This window comes from Medicago sativa, chromosome 1, assembly GCF_051527215.1.
Source record: "Medicago sativa cultivar Bolivia chromosome 1, Bolivia_mono, whole genome shotgun sequence".
NCBI classification, from domain to species: Eukaryota; Viridiplantae; Streptophyta; class Magnoliopsida; order Fabales; family Fabaceae; genus Medicago; species Medicago sativa.
This window is the reverse complement of record NC_140749.1, coordinates 63,986,305-64,005,905: the sequence shown is the minus strand read 5'-3', so window position 1 is coordinate 64,005,905 and position 19,601 is coordinate 63,986,305. Positions and strand designations below refer to the sequence as shown.

The 19,601-nt window shown below is 31.0% G+C and overlaps 1 protein-coding gene and 1 long non-coding RNA gene across 2 annotated transcripts; both read right to left on the bottom strand.

The window, feature by feature from the left end:
* Nucleotides 1-9,078: 9,078 nt before the first annotated feature.
* Nucleotides 9,079-9,672, bottom strand: LOC146956328 (uncharacterized). The gene is made up of 2 exons (XM_085749228.1): nucleotides 9,618-9,672; nucleotides 9,079-9,515 (listed from the first exon to the last, which is right to left on the bottom strand). Exons 1-2 carry the CDS (start codon nucleotides 9,670-9,672, stop codon nucleotides 9,079-9,081), a joined length of 492 nt encoding a protein of 163 aa, XP_085605354.1.
* A 6,817-nt stretch (nucleotides 9,673-16,489) lies between these two features.
* On the bottom strand, nucleotides 16,490-17,964 carry LOC146956327 (uncharacterized). The gene is made up of 2 exons (XR_015020092.1): nucleotides 17,679-17,964; nucleotides 16,490-16,790 (listed from the first exon to the last, which is right to left on the bottom strand). It is a non-coding gene; the product is annotated as an uncharacterized LOC146956327 (long non-coding RNA).
* Between the last annotated feature and the right edge of the window lie 1,637 nt (nucleotides 17,965-19,601).

The window sequence follows — 19,601 nt, the reverse complement described above, 5'->3', positions numbered from 1 at the left end:
TCTGCACTCAATATTAGTCCTTACTCAATCCAAATTTGTTTAATTTATGCTTAAACTCTTAAGTTTTTCAACAATTTTTTACAGGCGTGTTAAGAACGTTATTAAAATGTCCTCTGAAAAAAATATCGCAAAAATTTGATTTCTACGTCCATATTTTTGTTACTTATATCTTAAACTTTTGTCGTTTTAAAAAATTCATATTTAATTTATTTCATGTTAAAAAATTATAGATTTTAGTAAATGAACCTTTCATAGTGTTCTAAACTTGTATAAAAAGAATCCTTAAAAAATTTAAGAGTTTAAGGATAATTAAACAAAATTTATTTTAGCAGGGACTAAAATTATAAGTAAATTTTTTTTGTAGGGATTAAAAATGCTATTAAAATTAAGTAAGGACTAAACTTACAAGGTCGCAATTTTGTAGGGACCAAAAACATAATTAACCCTAAAAATTTACATCAGCATTTTTAGTCCCTATAAAATTTTTCCATCAACATTTTTTGTCCCTAAAATGCTTAAGGAAAATGGCACAGAGACTAAAAAGTGTGATTTTATTTTGTAGGGACTAAAAATAAAACTGTGAATATTTATAGGGACTAAATTTAATTTAAATGTTAGAGTTTTCATAATAGAATTTTATTTAGTTATATGATTTTCGTAAAGTTTTTTTTGGTTACAATGATTTTCGTAAAGTTGAGCGTTGATGAATCAATTCATTCTATTTTTTTATCGGTTTAAACATGGTAGACTAACTTGATTTAAATGGTCTAAAATTTTAACTTATTTTGTGCAAAATAACAGGTTAAACAAATTGTTGTGTAGAGTTAAACCTATTTTGTCATCTATATCTATTAGGGTTAAAAAAAATATAAGAAAATAAACAAGCATAAAAGTATTTAAAAATATCCACAAGTACAAAAGGAATAAATATTCATTGGTACCAAAACCAATAAGTGTATTACAAACAATCACGTGAAGAGGAAGCTTGAGGGAAGAGTAGCTCTCCAAACTAGATGAAACTAATAGCAGTAATATCATGTTAGTGATTATGTCAAAAAGTATTATAATGAAATGTTTAGTTGAATCTGGTTTCGAGGACTCATCATGATTAGGCAGATATCAATGCTCGAATATATTTTTTTAACATATTCAAAGATCGTTGATCAAAATATTTACAAATCATTCATTAAAGAGATTCTTTCGTTAGAAATGAAAGATGAACTACGTTCTTACGAGGTATGGTCAACATACTTACCCGTTCAACCAATCTTCACTACCATGATTATGCCAATTTCACTCTTTATTAAGAATGTTGACTTTAATATTACTTGAACGTGGTTGATATCCCAAACCAAGCTAAAGGCTTTGGGAGAAGGCATTTGCATTGGTTATTTATTTACTTGAGGATGGGGCAAGTTACATGGCAAAGTAATGTGTTTAACATTGGAATTCACCGATTTTAATAAGAGCTAGCCTTATAGGGTTTGTTTTCTGGGTATGGTCATGCACACTAGTACCACATGTTTTCACTATGGGCATTGAACTTCATTGTGTTCATCTCATCCTCGTGGAGAACAATAAATGCCATAGACACTTAACTTGGATCTGGATCTTAGCCATAACATTCAGGATTGTGATTTAGTTAACATTAAGTAACCACTTTGTCGTGATCATTATGCCTAAGATCATTTCTTTTAGTTCCAACTGAAATCCAAGTGTCTTTTTCTTTAGGATTTGGTTTGATTCTGTTTAGTTTTTAGTGGCATGAGAATCTAACTCCTATCAATGATTTTTGTGTTCAACTTTTGATAAAAAAAAATATATGTTTCTTTTTTAGGCAAATATTAATTTGTTAGTATATTATTAAAGGGGAGGGGGAAATGTTTTTTTTTTTTTTGAAGGGGAGGGGGAAATGTTAGCACTCTTAGAAAAAATGTATTGTGTCGTTAATTTGTTAATTTCTTAGTATATTATTTTGGACTTTTTTTCTTAAACTTCAATGTCTCATCGCACCTTATACACTTTGATTAAAAATAAATGCTAACGATACACAAATTCTAGAACACTAAAAATTTACTGTATCAGTCAAATTTATATGGGGTTCATTTCAAGAAAATTGTTGTTGACACATATGCATTGGCTGAGACACACCAGTAAATTACCTAAATACCCCTCGGCAGTTAACTGCCGAATTCTGAAGAAAACCGGCTGCAGTTAACTACCGAGGAAAACCTCGGCAGTTAACTGCCGAAATTCAGTTTCACCCATCGGCAATCAAGTGCCGTGGAAACTGGAAACCATTTCGTTCAATTAGATCCATGAACGATGCATATAAGTGATGCCAATAGCATATATGGATAATGTCTTTCCACAATTTTTTATATTTTTCTAATATTTAAGTACAATTGTTGCTATATTGCCTCAAAATAAACAAAAGTTATTAGATCCATGAACTACATATAATTCTCTGTGTCGATTTGGTATTATATAGCCATTGTGGAGTAATTAATTTATTTTGGCATGACTCTCAGTTCATAAACATCATAGAGTCAACTTGCATGTATGTCAATTTTAGATTAGATAGTATATGTACTACAATTCCTGAATCATGAGTCACATGATGCGTGTCCATGAAAGACAAGATGTGGAGAATTCTTGAATCATGAGTCACATGCTGGTGCTGCGTGTCCATGAAAGACAAGATGTGGAGAATTAGATAGAATAATATTGTCAAAATGGTACAAGCCATGAACTTCTTGTGGGTTTTGTGAACGAAATTGAATTTCGGCAGTTAACTGCCGAGGTTTTCCTCGAGAGTTAACTGCAGCCGGTTTTCTTTAGAATTCGGCAGTTAACTGCCGAGGGGTATTTGGGTAATTTACTGGTGTGTCTCAGCCAATACATATGTGTCAACAGCAATTTTCTCATTTCAATTTAAAGAGGCATATGTTGTTTTTTTAGTCAAATACTTTTTGGTGTAACTATAGAGACTAAACCATTGAGTCAAGGTAAACGGCAATGAGCAGTGGCGGAGCTAGAAAAAATATCGAGGGTGGGCCGGCAAAATATATTCTAATATATAAACATAAATTTTTCTGTTGTAATAAACGTGAAGCACAAAGTTTCTTCAAACTGTGATGATAAATAAATCTCATTGGGCTTCTTCAACTAAACTTCAAACTGTTATGTAATTTCTACATCCATGGAGTATTTTAGTAGCAAGTTAACACAAGCATAAAATCCTGTTAACAGATACTTTAACAAGCTATATTGTTACACAATCCACCATCTCTTATACACATATATACATACATTAGTGTATGAACCTAAGCTTTGCAAATTAATCTAAAAAACTCATTCATACATATGTAACAGAGGAATGGGAAAAGGTTGGGTGGGCCACCGGAGAAAAATAAAATAAGCCGAGGATATTTTTGTAATTTCCCTATAGAAAAAAAATTGTTTCTTTTTAGGGTGGGTCGTGGCCCACCTCAGCCATACTAAGCTCCGCCACTGGCAATGAGTGTCAGAGCTTTCTCTTAAGAGAGTTAACTTTAATGTATTTTTAAGGTTGGATTTGAACTCAAGACCTCTGATTAACCTGTAAGAGATTCATCACCATCTCATTCAAGTATTATTGGGTTATATGTTGGTTTATTTTAATTTGGCGTTACTCGTTTAAATTTCAATCATTAAATCTAGTGTCCACATATGCGTTGATCCGGTAAAAAATAAAGCGGGACACCCCTTTTGGTAAAAGGGCTAAAGTTCGGGGGTCAAAAGTCTTATTTTAAAAGTTTAGGGACCAAAATTACCGGTTTGTGAAAGTTAGAAGGTCAAAAGTATAATTTATTCAATAAAAAATAAAGCGGGACACCCCTTTTAACAAAAGGGCTAAAGTTTGGGGGGTCAAAAGTCTTATTTTAAAAGTTTAGGGGCCAAAATTACTGATTTGTGAAAGTTAGAAGGTCAAAAGTACAATTTATTCAAAATAGTACTTCCTCTATTCCAAATTATAAGTCGCTTTGGAAAAAAATTGTTCCAAATTATAAATCGTTGTAGAGCATCCACAATTGATAAATCCATTTTTTAGTGCATAAATGGGTCTCACATGCATGCATAATTCATTTATAACTTTTTAATAATATTACCTAATAAACACTCAATCTATCCAACCTAGCATCTCGCACAAATTTCTTAAACGGAACCCACTAATCATTTATCAATAATTCTATTCATTACATTTAGTTTTTTTTTAATATTATAGATATGTGGACTCGTTGAAAAATAGGATGCTTATTTGAGACCTTCAATCTCATTCGACACTCAAATTTTTCACAATGGTGGTACCTAATAGGTACCAAGTCTTATGGATATCCCCGCCGCATCCTCATCCCACAGTGAATCTTTTTTTTCGAGCCCCGAGGAAAATGTTATACTGCATTTTTCAACAATATGTTAATATTCACATTTCCATGACCGGATAATTTGGTTGCTCCTTTAAATTTCAAAGGCAATTATTATAACATGGCAAATCTCAATAGGGAATAAAGTAATTTTCTACATTCAAGATGAGTTTGGGTATGTGTTCGAGGCAGATATGTATATCCATGTTACCCATCTTGTACCCGTGTTGAGAAATCGGAGAAAACATAAACTCATACCCAAACTCAGTCAAAGAGGAGAACCCCGTCAAAGTGGGGTGGGTTCGGGCGGGTAAACGCGGGTACGGGTTTTGTTGTCATGCATAGTAGAAAGTCTTATAATTGAGGCAGAGATGGTAATGTGTCAAGTGTAAGTTGTTCCACATTGAATGCAAAAGTGGATGTTGAGAAACATAGAAGTGATGTAACCCATATATCTAAGGCCTTAAGGTTTACGGTGAAGATGTGGTGTCAAAATCGGTTGTGTGGATTCTCCTAGTTTGATGTGATAAGAAAATTCAATGTAGGATCCCCTGGAAGTCATGATATTATGATGAACTTTTTTTTAGTTTTTGGACGTCGTTTGTTTAATTTTTTATCTTTAAATTTAGTTTTTGGATATCTTTCTTTTTCCTATGAATTTGTTCTTTCAGCCTTTATTATTTTAAATTTATTCATTTTTTATTTTTGGTGGCAAGTGATAATGGAAATTTGCATATGTGTTATGCTAATTTGACAAAATACATGTTTATTACACATTTAAAATTATGTGGCGTTATTTTAATTGAATCTATTTTTTTTGGTAAAATAATTACGCAAAATTTTCAAACTCTTTCAACAAACTCATAAAATTACCGGCAACTCACACTATTTTCGATACTATTACAAACAAATGCACACTACTTTTTTTTTTCTTACCTTCTTAGATGTTCAATTTTTTTTATGCTCTTTTTCTTCGAATATCGTTTCCTTCTTCTCTTGAAAGGAATAAACAAAAATCTCCTCCATGAAACACCATGAACCAACCTTTTTGAACATGTTGTGTCACTGTTTGACCTTATTTGACTATATCACATAATTACGGACGCGGAGAATTACACGGTTGATTAACAAATGTTAATGTATCAAGTGTGAATTGAAGTTATATATTAGATGGAATAGTAGAATTTGAACAATGAATAAGTGAGATGACCCATATAACATGTCTTAAGGTTTAGGGTGAACATGTGATACCCAGAAAGTTCCGAAATTATAATGAACTAATTTGTTAATTTTTAGATATTATTTTTTTTTATTTTTTCATCTTAAATTTTAGTTATTGGATGTCATTCTCTTTCATGCTATTATTTTTATTCAACCTCCAATATTTCAAGTTCATTGGTGAAATCTAACAATAAAAAAATAAAGATGTGTTTTGTTGAATTGAAAAAATATATGCTTGTTTGAAATTTTAAAATGATGTGACATTTTTTTTAATTGAATCTAATTTTTGATAAAATAATTATCTCAAAATCTTCAAATACTTCAAAATAAAACGTGCAAAATTAGCGTCAAGTCATTTAATTCCTTATACTATCACGGTTAAAGTACACATTTCTTTTCGTCTTTTTTTCCTTATCATTTTGTTCATGTTATAATTCATTTTTCATCGTCTTTCTTTTTCTAATTTAATTTCTTTACTCTCATGAAAGAAAGAAACATAAAACTACCTCCTTAAAACCACCACCAACTACCTTTTCTACCATATTGGAACTCAGCTTAATTTTATTTGGCAATGTCCCAAGATTAAGAGAAATGTCTTATATGTCATATCTGAGGTAAAGTTCTACATTGGATGCAATAGTAGATAGTGGGGAAAATATAAGTGAAATGACTCATACACCTAATGTCATAAGGTTTTTGGTGAAAGAAATGAACATAAATCTCCCTCTTATCCTCTTTATGTTTCTAATTTATTTTCTCTCTTATCATGAAAGAAATGAACATAAACCTCCCTCCATTAGCATGTCATATATGAATTCAAGTTTTAAATTGAACCTAAGAGTAGATGGTGAGAAATATATAAGTATGTTGACTTGTACCTAATCCCTTGAGAATTTTGATGTAGATATGGTGTCATTCTCACTTGAGTGGTTGTTTTTAGCCTAATGTGATTATGCAACTCAGTTTAGGCCCTTTGGAAATCCAAACATTATGTTGATATATTTTTATTTTATTTTCTGTTGACTTGACACTAATTTTGAAAATCTGTTTAAAATCTATATTTTATTCAACCTTCGTTATTTTAAACTCTTTTACTTTTGATCTTTGGTGGGATCTGATTGTGACAAAATATAGATGATCATTTAACCTTCATCATATTTAACCACACACTTCTTTTTATTTCCTTATCATTTTTTTTGAAAGGATTTCCTTATCATTTATATCATGTTAAAATTCAGTTTTCATATTTTCCCTTTTCTGAATTTCCTTTCTTTTCATGAAAGAAGGGAGCACAAATATTCTTGTATTAACCACCACCAACCCACTTTATTTAGCAAGTTGTATCTATATTTGACTTTATTTGGCTATGTCTCTACATCACTTTCGCATAAATTCTCGCACTTAAGGGAGAGATGATAATTGTGTCACGTGTGAGTTAAAATTTCATAATTGATATAAAAGCAGATGTTGAACAACATATAGATGAGAGGACAAAGAATAGGTCATTTGTCATGATTAATTTGATATAAAAATCCTTTTTTTAGTTCATCGCAATTTTTCAATTATAAAGGTTTAGTCTAGTAGTAAAAAGATAGACTTTGGATCTATATACATTATGGGTTTTGAGCCCTGCTAGTACCCTTAGAGATAGGTAAAGGTTAATGACTTTGTGATTTCCTACCTTGTATAAAATCAACATTCTCCCAGCTTTAACTTTTTTTACCAAAAAGAAATTCATAGTGATTTTTTTATTAAAAGCAATAAATGACATGCCTCAATAATCATCATTAAGGAAATATCCCATATACAATTTTTTTGGTCAAGTATCCCATATACATTTTATTTATAAAATTAATCATAAATGTATTACATATATTTTTTCTGTATTAAAAGACATTTATCCTATCAAAAAAAAGGAATTTATGTGCATTATGGTATTAAAAGACATGACATACTTTAATTTTTTTTTAAGACAACCTTTGTAAAGATTTAGTAAAATTGAAATTTGAAAAATAATTGGGTTACTACTCAAATTTGATTTTGAGTATCATTCAATCCTCCTTCAAAATATTGTCGTTATTACTATTTATATAAGAATTTATCAAGAAAATGTCTCAACCAATTAAATTTGTTATTTGGCAGAAATTAAGGGAGGTAATGATGTGAAATTAAGGAAATATGTTAGCAAATACACTGTCTTGAAATTTTCTTGATAAATTTTGTCACTGTATATATCATTTCCCTTTATATAATTATATTGTTTTCCATGTTTGTGTCTTGTGAATAATCTTTCTTTTAGAAAATGCCAAAATTGAGACTTTCATTTTGAATTAAAAAATTGAGGTTTCTAAATGATTATTATCATAATTTTCACTTCAAATAAAACCATTTTTTATGATAAAAAATTTAAGTGAGTTGAGCTCCGAGAACTCACCAGAGTCATGTCAGACTTCATGCGTCAACGAGTGCTTATCGAAGTATTTATAGATCACACACCAAAGAGGTCCTCACACTTACAGTGGAAATTAAATTCACAACCTTGCGCTTGAATCAACTCATTGCAAACTGATTCAACTTTCATTGGCAATGTTATTATAAGTAATAATAGCAAAAAGAGTGAATCAAAGACATGTTAGCATGTCCAACTTTAGGTTTATGTCTCTTTGAAGGTTTTGGCTTGAGTTCCCCCTCTTTTTGTATGCTTTTCTCTTTTAATGAAGTTAAGAGGTTGCAGTCTTTCTATTTGTTAAAAAGAAAAAAGACATGTTACCATACTTAAAAATAGAACAGGATAGAACATATTAATAATATTAATATAATTTAGTTCTCCTTCAAAATGTTTCAATATAATTACTATTTCTATAATTATTTGATTTTCCATGTTCTTGAATAATTTATAAAAATGTTAGTGATTTATTATTTAAACAATTTTTTTACACTATGAGAGAACGTCCTTCCTTTATTCAGTTAATGGCATTCGAATCTTGATTAATTCATGATTTCATGATTGTGTTTGTTGTTATTCATGCATATCCTTTATTATAAAAGCTAGACTTGCTTGGCTAGCATGTTTGCCCTAATCCTCCCTATTTTGCCCTAATTCCCTAGCTTTTTTCCCTCCTAAACATGTAGTAATTGCTCGAGTAATCTCATCCGTTCAAGCATTTGATCACATCCGTTTATTCGACCTTGAAAAAAGTTCTCTCACTTCGTTAATGCAATTGAATACCTTTTTTTTTTGGCTAAGCAAGGAGAAAGGACAGGCATCAGGAGACATCGTCGACATCCCAACTAGGTTGGCACCCCGAGACGCCTCCATCCTCTACCGCCAAACTCAAAGAAATTTTATTAAAAAAAAAGGAAAAATATTTACAGAAGGAGGGGGGACTAGGGCAAAACCCTCATAAAAACAGCAGAAACAACAAAAACAGAAACATACAAAAAAAACAGACTAAGGAAATCTGTAGTTCTGTAAACCACATCTGTCCCGAAAGAACTCTAGCGAAATAGCATGAGGGAGAGTGTCTAGCCAAACTGCTCCAACCACAGAGTGACCCAAATGTGACAAATAATCAGCACAACAGTTACCCTCGCGGAAAATATGTGAAGCAATCACCTGAACCCGAAGATTTCGAGCATTGTGCCATCGGTTACGTAACAATACGGGCAGCAAATGAGGTTTCGAGAAGATCATGATAGCACTAGTAGAGTCACTCTCCAACCAAATATTCCTCCAGCCATGTCGGTCAGCGAATTCAATGGCAAAAATAATGGCCAAAACCTCTGCATAAAAGACAGAATGCATTCCAATATTACAAGCATATGCTCCAAGAAAAGATCCTCGGTGATCCCGAAACAGCCCCCCACAAGCGGCATAACCACCTATTACTGCCAATATTACAATTGAATACCTATTAAAGCCTAATCAAGTCGAAACATGTACTAATCACTCTACCAATTACTGCCAATTGAATACCTATTAATGCTCACTTATAATGGCAATTAAGAACGTAGTTAATGGCTTGAAAACGTTGTTAATGGCCATTAAAAATGTTTCACGCATACACATAAACATCCCTAAGTTTATGGCAATTGAAGATGTTTTGCGCATACATTTTTTAGGCCTTGGTGTTTCACGCATACACGCCTTGTTGTTTCATGCATACACTAATTCCTGTCGCATTAGGCTACTGACATTTCAATGTTTCACATATGGATTATTTACACCATACTGTGCTATCTGATACAGAGTGGTAGGAGGATATGCGTTTCAAGGTGAAATTTCCCTCGAATTTTACCACTAAAATATGCACTAATCACTCTACCAATTACTACATATTAAAATTAATTATGACGTACTTATTTCAAAAAATAACACGTATCATGGTTGATCCGATTTTGAATAGTAATTATTGCGTACTGTTAATGTCAATTAAGAACGTAATTAATGGCTTGAAAAATAACACATATCATGGTTAACCACTCTACCAATTACTAACTATTAAATACAAATATGACATACTTATTTCAAAAAATTATTGCTGTTTAAAGGTTGATTCGAATTTTTTTTTTTTAGGGAAGGTTGATTCGATTTTGAATATGACGTAGTGTTAATGGCAATTAGAAACGTAGTTAATGGCTTTAAAACGTCGTTAATGGCAATTAAAAACTTTTGAATAGTAATTATTACCTTTAGAACACTACGATTATTCACATTTGAAACTGACAAAGAGAATTGCCAATTACCTATTTAAATACCACTTAGTTGTGCTATTACAACCATTCTCTACTTTAAGCAAATATATATCAAATATAACTCTTTCTTGCACTTGCTAATATGGAAAACACTTTCACCCCCATCTCAGCTGTGACAGGTGGAAGGAGGGATTTGAAGTTGATTGTCCGTGTGGCCCATATATGGCTGATCCGTGATAAGGAAAATCCAGACGATGTTATCTTCATGAACATGATATTGGTTGATGAGAAGGTATATTATATGTTTTGATCCTTTATTATAAAAGCTAGACTTGCTTGGCTATCATGTTTGCCCTAATCCTCCCTACTTTGCCCTAATTCCCTAGCTTTTTTCCCTCCTAAACATGTATTACTTGCTCGAGTAATCTCATCCGTTCAAGCACTTGATCACATCCGTTTATTCAAACTTGAAAAAAGTTCTCTCACTTCGTTAATGCAATTGAATACGTATTAAAGCCTAATCAAGTCGGTCAACATTCCTATACACTAATTGCTAATCAGAAATAACTAATTCCCCTACACTAATTGCTAATCAGAAATAATATAAACATCCCTTAGAAAGCGGCAATTGAAAATGTTTCACGCATACATTTTTTACTGTTTCACGCATACACTAATTCCTATCACATTATTCTACTGACATTTCAATGTTTCACGCATGAATTTTTTTACACTATAATGTGCTATTCGATATAGAGTGATAGGAAGATATGTGTTTCAAGGTGAAAATTCCCTCGAATTTTACCACTAAAGTATGCACTAATCACTCTACCAATTACTACCTATTAAAAGCAATTATGACCTACTTATTTCAAATATTAACACGTATCAAGGTTGATTCGATTTTGAATATGAATTATTACGTATTGTTAATGGCAATTAAGAACGTAGTTAATGGCTTAAAAATGCCGTTAATGACAATTAAAAACTTTTAAGTCGCATATTTTTGTATAGGAATTACTTTTAATTGCTTTTATGCATTATGCACCAATCACTCTACCAATTACTACCTATTAAAAGCAATTAACTACGTACTTATTTCAAAAATTAACACGTATCAAGGTTGATTCGATTTTGAATAGTAATTATTACGTATTGTTAATGGCAATTAAGAACGTAGTTAATGGCTTGAAAACGTTGTTTTATCTTGGTTTTCGGGTGTCAAACATTGATTAAGTTCGAACCTTTTTAACCTTGGATATCTCATTTTTTCTTGGGAAGGGAAAAAATAAGCAAAACCCTTGAGAATCGAGGTCCGGGAGTTGTATTCGCTATGGGAAGGTGTTAGGCACCCATAACGACTATAATATCCTATAGGAACCGTCTTTATTTTCTACGCGCGAGCTTTATTTTTAAATGCTATTTGAAAATTGATATTTACACCTAAGGTTTACTAAGTCAAGAATTGGAGGGAGAAGAAAGCGTTTGAATTTTTATTTTATTTGAATTGAAGGAATTTTGTTTCCTTGCCTACGTACCCGTTTAAGGGATCAAATCCACCGTAGTTCTCTTCCAAAAAATGTTTTTGTTTTTGTTTTCGATGGTTTAGTTTTTAAAACATGTGACATCTATTAAGCATTTATGTGATTTATACACATAAAATTATAGTAATGGTGCTCTCTATTTCTTTTAAGAAATTGAATGGAGGGGATCTTAACCCTAAATGAATATGCTAAGGACTAATTTGATTGTAAGTGGATAAACAGAGAACCAATTGATAGTATAATAAGTTGATATAGAGAACCAAATTATTAAAATACAGAGACTATTGATAGTAAGTTGTCAAACATAGAGACCAATTTGACAATTTAACATATCGAGAAACTTTTTGAAATACTCATAATCTCAATCTCAGTAACTTGTTAACTTTTAATTTTCAAAGTGAGGAAAGATCATTTTTTTTAAGCAAGTGAGGAGAGATCATTGATAAGTCATATTTTTTGTTCATGCAATTCTTTAATATTTTATACGAATTGAGATTTTTCAAGTAATTCTTGCTATTCAAAAGAATATATAAATCATAGAGTCATGTAAATTACATGATGTAATCAGCTTATTCCTTTTAGGATCTTTTTTATCATGAAATACATAATAAATGAGATGATTAATCAACATAATTGAAAATTAAATAGCATTTATGATTGAATATTCTCCTGTTTATTACTCAAATCGAATGGAATGAAATTATTTGAAATTGATCATATAGGATGACATATTTGGCTTCACTTGATTTCCAATTAAAAAAATTTGGTTGATACTCCTTGCATCAATCATTTTTCAAAAAAAATATTATGAAGCACATATGATTTCGCATTGCATAAAAAGAAATATGAATAAAAATTGCTAGAAAAAATTTGAAAACAATTTTTCTTTATTTTAGTGTTAACCCTCCAGTTCAAAGTGTAATTGGACCAATGTAATCTGAAGTTTGTCACAAAGTTATTTCACTAAGAGATCACACTTGGGTTATTCAGAATAATTGATATTTATATTATTAAATGTTCATGATATATTTTAAATTATTGTATTTTCAAAATTTGTATGGATTTTTACGTCAACTTGATTTAATATGATTGCACTCGCTATTTTGATCATGCAAAGATCCAATATGAATAATATCATATATCTATTGCTTACTGAATATCATGCACAAATTCCGTATTCATTCATTGGGTTGTTATATCAATACAAAAAATTAAGATGAATTGTAATAGCATTTTTTTTAGGAAAATGAATTGTAATAGCATAAAAATAAAGAGAGACTTGATTGTTAGAACCTCGGCATTTTTTTTATATATAGTCAACTTTCTAAGATCTTGTAGAAGAAAAAAAAAAACTCTCATAAGAAATCTCATCAACCAACACTCACAATGGTCTACATCAAAAACAAAAATATCTAAAATGAATCACATCAAAATAAATAACATCAATTATTCCAAAAAAAAAAACATGGTTTTTCATACTAAAAAACATGATGTACTTTGATTTTTTTTTCAAGACAATTTTATTAGAAAATTACTAAAATTGGAATTTGAAAAATTAATGGATTTTGCTTAAATTTAATTTTGGGTATCATTGATTTCTTCCTCATAATCTTGTTTTTTTTTTGACAACCTCATAATCTTGTTGTTATTACATTTCTATAATTATATGATTTTTTTTTATGTTCTTGAGTAATCTTTTTTCTTTTAGAATATCAAAATTCAGGCTTCCATTTTGAACAAAAATTTGAGGCTTTTCAACGACAAATATCAAAATTTATATTTTAAAAATATGATTTTTTTTTTATGTTCTTGAGTAATCTTTTTTCGTTTAGAATATCAAAATTAAGGCTTTCATTTCGAATAAAAATTTAAGGCTTTTCAACGACAAATATCAAAATTTAAATAAGTTTGGTTTTGAATTTATCACTGACGTCATGACATGTCTAATGATTCAAAGAGCGCTAACACAAACACTTGAAAATTATCCATCAAAGTGGTTCTCACGCTAACACACATGTATATGTATGTGTCTGTGTGTGTGTGTGTGTCTATATCTATATATCTATATATATATATATATATATATATATATATATATATATATATATATATATATATATATAATATTAGCAAAATAAAAATAATCAAGATAATTACATTTTACGAATTTCCAATATTTATTTTATATTAAAAACGAAAATGCATTTATTTTAAGGATAATAGTGCTTAATGTCTGATGAATGCTACATTTGTTTTGGCAAAAATGCTACATTTTTTTAAAGTGATGAGTACTACCCTTAAATTAATTAAATTTGATTTATTTTATGATCATGTTAATAATTAGTTTTGACTTTAGTTGCAGATATATCAAAATAAAATTATTCTACATTACTTATTCTTATGAGTTTTGATAGTAATACAATGACAGATACTACCCACACCCCAAATAATCCAAGTTACACCCCAAAGTTACTAATATACCCTTTATTCATGTTCACTGCACATTAATTATGTATATGTAAATTCAGTTTACATAATGTATGTAAACTCAGTTTACGTAGTGTATGTAAATTCAGTTTACGCAGTTTATGTAAATTCAGTTTACATGAGTTAAGTAAACTGAGTTTACATACACTACGTAAACTGAATTTACATAAGTAAGTTAAGACTGAGTTTTTAGTTCATGTAAACTGAGTTTACATACACCAAGTAAACTGAGTTTATGTGTATGTTATTCTTTTTAGAATATGTACGTAAACTAAATTCACGTGAGACCTATATGTAAACTTAAATTATGTTACCCTTCTACGTAAACTTAAATCAAACAAATCGATGTCTATTGACAAACGTGAAATTAACAACAACTATAAACATCCATGGTAAAATTAACAACATCGAATAAATCATAGAGCAAACGATAAATAGAAACTCGAAGAAATTTATGAAATTCACTTACTTGTATTAATCGAGTACGTATCAATGGAAGAGAAGTTGATTCAATTGACGATTTTAGTAGGTATTGATTGCGTATCCATGGTGGTTTGTGGGTGAAAAAGGGGTGAGAGTTCAGAATGATAATAAAAGAAGGGTTTTTAGAAATTTAGATGAAGAGGGCAATTTTGGTATTATTGTAGAAATTTTAATAAATTTGGGTGTAACTATGATTATATGGGGTGAAACTAGAAAGAGTCTAATACAATTTGTTTTTTATGTCCTCTAAGCTTTTATACTTGTTTTTATTTAATATATTTTTCTTTGCTTAAAAAAAGATAATAATACAATCACATCAATTGATACAAATTTCCTTATCTAAAAAGAAAAATAGTACTCATTAATGAAAAGATATATATTAATAAATGTAAATCAATCAAGATCGAAATATTTTAATACCCTAAAAAACAGTAATTATGATTATTTACTCTAAAAAAGTTATTACAATTATTTATAAGTATTTATGTGTTTTAAAAAATTTCATTTTACTTTTTTTTGTAAAAAAAAATTCATATTACTAATTGATTCAATTCAAGTGAGATGATTGTGTCCACCATTATTAATTAGTAATAATATTAATAAAACCAATTGACTGCTATTTTAGTGATGTATACAATTTTGAGGCAAAATTTTTGTTTTGTTTTGTTGAGGTGAATAATGCTTGCAAGTTAAAGAGTCAAAACAAACAAAAAAAGTTATATAATATTTAACAACACAACTTTATATTGAAGAAAAACTACATTGTATTTGACAAAAAAAGAAAAACAGACTCAGAAAAGACTTTCAATAGAATGAATTACCGAAACTCATAATTCTCTTACATATATCAAATAAGAGAAATCAAATAAGTTTTTACAATACATGTGTCATGGAAATTAATAAGAAAAATGTTTAAAAAATTGACAATGTAACAAAGAGAGAAAATAAAGGTTTGGAGAAGACTTTCAATAATATGAATTGTGAATAGAGAGTGGCGTGAAAAGTGTGAAAGTCAAACCCGATATTTATAGCCAAAGACATAAAGTAACCAAAATAATCAAGTACTTCATTCAAGCATACAATCACGAAAAAATAATATTGTATATTAATATTCATCAACTGGTACATTTGATCTTAGAAACAAAATCGCAGTAATTCAAACTAAATGATTTTATTTTATTGATGACCATATATTTGACATTTACACACACTATTTTTTGGCCAAATATATTATTATTTAATTTAAATGTGTAACAAAAAAACTAAAAATGCGTATAAACATATTATATACCATAACATTCATTTCATGTTTCATAAACTATGGAAGGTGTTGCAAAAATTTAGAGAGTTGTCTCTTCGTTGAAATATTTAAAAAGAAATTTGTAATAAAAAAACGAAAAATAAAGAAAAAGAAAACAAAATTAAAACACAATGCATGAATAAAGAAAACGAAAGCTAATAAAATTATAAACATATTTGTGAAAACAATACTTATGCATCAATGATGTAACAGCCCGATTTTCAAAACAGGAGTGCATTTTTTTTTCTTTTTTTTAAAACAACTCAATGCCATGCACTAAAGGATTCAGGATTGTCTTTAATTTAAAATCAGAGTAAGTAAAACATTTTGAAAGCATTACCAACAATACAATCTGAATCAAATGTCATATTTTATAAAACAATATTAGGCAATGAGCTTTTACTATCAAATCATGCACTACGGAAGCATAAAATAATGTTCAAGTATTCATTTCTCATGGTAGTATCATTTACGGCGGTGCCCAAACAAAAGAAGTAAAATTACATAAACATAAGACACCACAAGTAAAACATCTAAGCTGATCCTTAACTCTGAACTGGGATGACATGGTACAAGATCCCACCAATGACATCAAGCCTGACTGCCAAACAGCTACACCTCCAATGCCTTTGCTATTCCTGCAAAGCACACTCCCTATTTGGATATGGGGCAAAGCCCGATCCACGGATTAATGTAAAGGGTCACGATCTAATAACAACATAATTACAAAAATACTGCAGGCATATATACTAGCATGGTAAATGGCATCAGCATAAACATTCCTCACACAAAATATAATGATGCACAATTAGCCTAGCAAATGCAGACTCTACATGTGTGATACAACCTCCACTTGGCCTATCACATGCAAATGATTCCGGAATAATCCACTCTGCAGAGGGTAAGAAAATCATGATTCTCATAGATTTAAGGTGGGTTCCTTCACGGCAGTCCACACCCCGCGCGTCCGTGCGTCTCCACAGACTACCGCGTACTATAAGACCAGATTTAAGGTGGGTTCCTTCACGGCAGTCCACACCCCGCGCGTTCGTGCGTCTCCACGAACTACCGCGTCTTATAAGACCCAATCTCATAGATTTAAGGTGGGTTCCTTCACGGCAGTCCACACCCCGCGCGTTCGTGCGTCTCCACGAACTACCGCGTACTATAAGATCCGTGCGTCCAACGGACTAACACGTACCATGAAATGCATGAGCATATATTGCCCACTCAATATGTGCAAATGCAACTCTTATACATCATTCAACATATGTAGTATAAAAACATGCCTCAACTTGCAGTTCACATATTATCTTTCAATTCATATCAACCAACATTTCATAAATCAACATGCATTTCATATATTTATTCACAAATCATATGAAAGCAACGCACATCAACATATCATAATCAAGTTGATTGCAAACAAATCCCACACTGGGCAAACACATTCACTTAACATATCATATTCACAATACACACAATAACACATACACCATCCAGGCATTTAAGTAACTATGATGTTGAAGAAAGTGCCTTTACCTGAGCAAAGCATTCCTTACAACGTACTGCTCTACACTCGTAAGCATCTACAACAGGAACGTCTCTAAACCCTCGAGCTAAGTATCCTAGCAGATACAGTGACTTAGGTAAATATCGGCTCTAAAGCATTCTACCCATTCTAGGTGAAACCTTAGCAATTCTCGATAATACGATCAAAATCGATATTTTCTAAAACATAAATAAAATATTTTCCAACACGACATTCATCTCAAAATCCTTGAAAATACTTTAAGTTTTATCATGACCATAAACTTTCCAAAAGTGAGTCCAGGGAACTTTTTCCCATCAAAACTTTTAAATTGTGAAAATGATTTTAGCAATGGATTTGCATCGTCGAGACGGTCGAAATGGACCTATGGTTTGCAGCGTTTCGACGACGAATGAATTTATTGTGAATTTCTGAAAAATAAAATGTGTCTGAGCTGACGCTGGAAGTGACTGCTGACACTATCAGAGTTCGAATTTTTATGTTTGAACTGTTGAGTGGTGAAAATATTTTGTCTGTGAATTTGTGTTAGGTTGACTGAGCCAGAGGCTCTGGTAGGCGATGTAAACACAAAGGAGACTCTGTCGAAAATTCGTCAGATTCATTTTATCTTATTTTTGAGTGGTTTTGAAAAGAGGTTTCAAAACGGATAATATTTTGGGATTCACCTGAACATGAAAAGTATTTGTCAAATTGTTTGGAAATCTTTAAGGTCTCTCAGAAGACTTAGAGTATTTGAGAAAATATTTCCTTGGATGATTTTAAGGAAAAATGCAATTTAAATTAGTCTCATCGAAGTATTTGGAAATGTTTTAGAAACACTGTTATTTTGAGATTTTGTCTTGAGAACAAAATGTTTTGTGTAATTGAGTATTTGAAATAAAAGTTTCTGATGGGAAGGAGTTCCATGGACTCACTTTTGGCAAGTTTATAGTCATGATAAGACTTAAAGTATTTTCAAGGATTTCGAGACGAATATGGTGTTGGAAAATATTTTATTTATGTTTTTGAAAATATTGAAGTTGATCGTATTTTCGAGCGTTGCTAAGGTTTCACCTAGAATGGGTAGAATGCTTTAGAGCCGATATTTACCTAAGTCACTGTTTCTGCTAGGATACTTAGCTCGAGGGTTTAGAGACGTTCCTGTTGTAGATGCTTACGAGTGTAGAGCAGTACGTTGTAAGGAATGCTTTGCTCAGGTAAGGGCACTTTCTTCAACATCATAGTTACTTAAATGCCTGGATGGTGTATGTGTTATTGTGTGTATTGTGAATATGATATGTTAAGTGAATGTGTTTGCCCAGTGTGGGATTTGTTTGCAATCAACTTGATTATGATATGTTGATGTGTGTTGCTTTCATATGATTTGTGAATAAATATATGAAATGCATGTTGATTTATGAAATGTTGTTTGATATGAATTGAAAGATAATATGTGAACTGCCAGTTGAGGCATGTTTTTATACTACATATGTTGAATGATGTATAAGAGTTGCATTTGCACATATTGAGTGGACAATATATGCTCATGCATTTCATGGTACGTGTTAGTCTGTTGGACGCACGGGTCTTATAGTACGCGGTAGTTCGTGGAGACGCACGAACGCGCGGGGTGTGGACTACCGTGAAGGAACCCACCTTAAATCTGGTCTTATAGTACGTGGTAGTCTGTGGAGACGCACGGACGCGCGGGGTGTGGACTGCCGTGAAGGAACCCACCTTAAATCTATGAGAATCATGATTTTCTTACCCTCTGCGGAGTGGTTTCGTCCAGACAACTTTTTTCAAAAACTAATCGGTTGAATCAACTCATTTACTTGTCTAAAGCATAAATATCAAATAAAATTCACATTTCGACACTTTTCGAAAAACACTAAAACTTTAAAATGAACGGATCGTAAATTTTCTTTCAGATC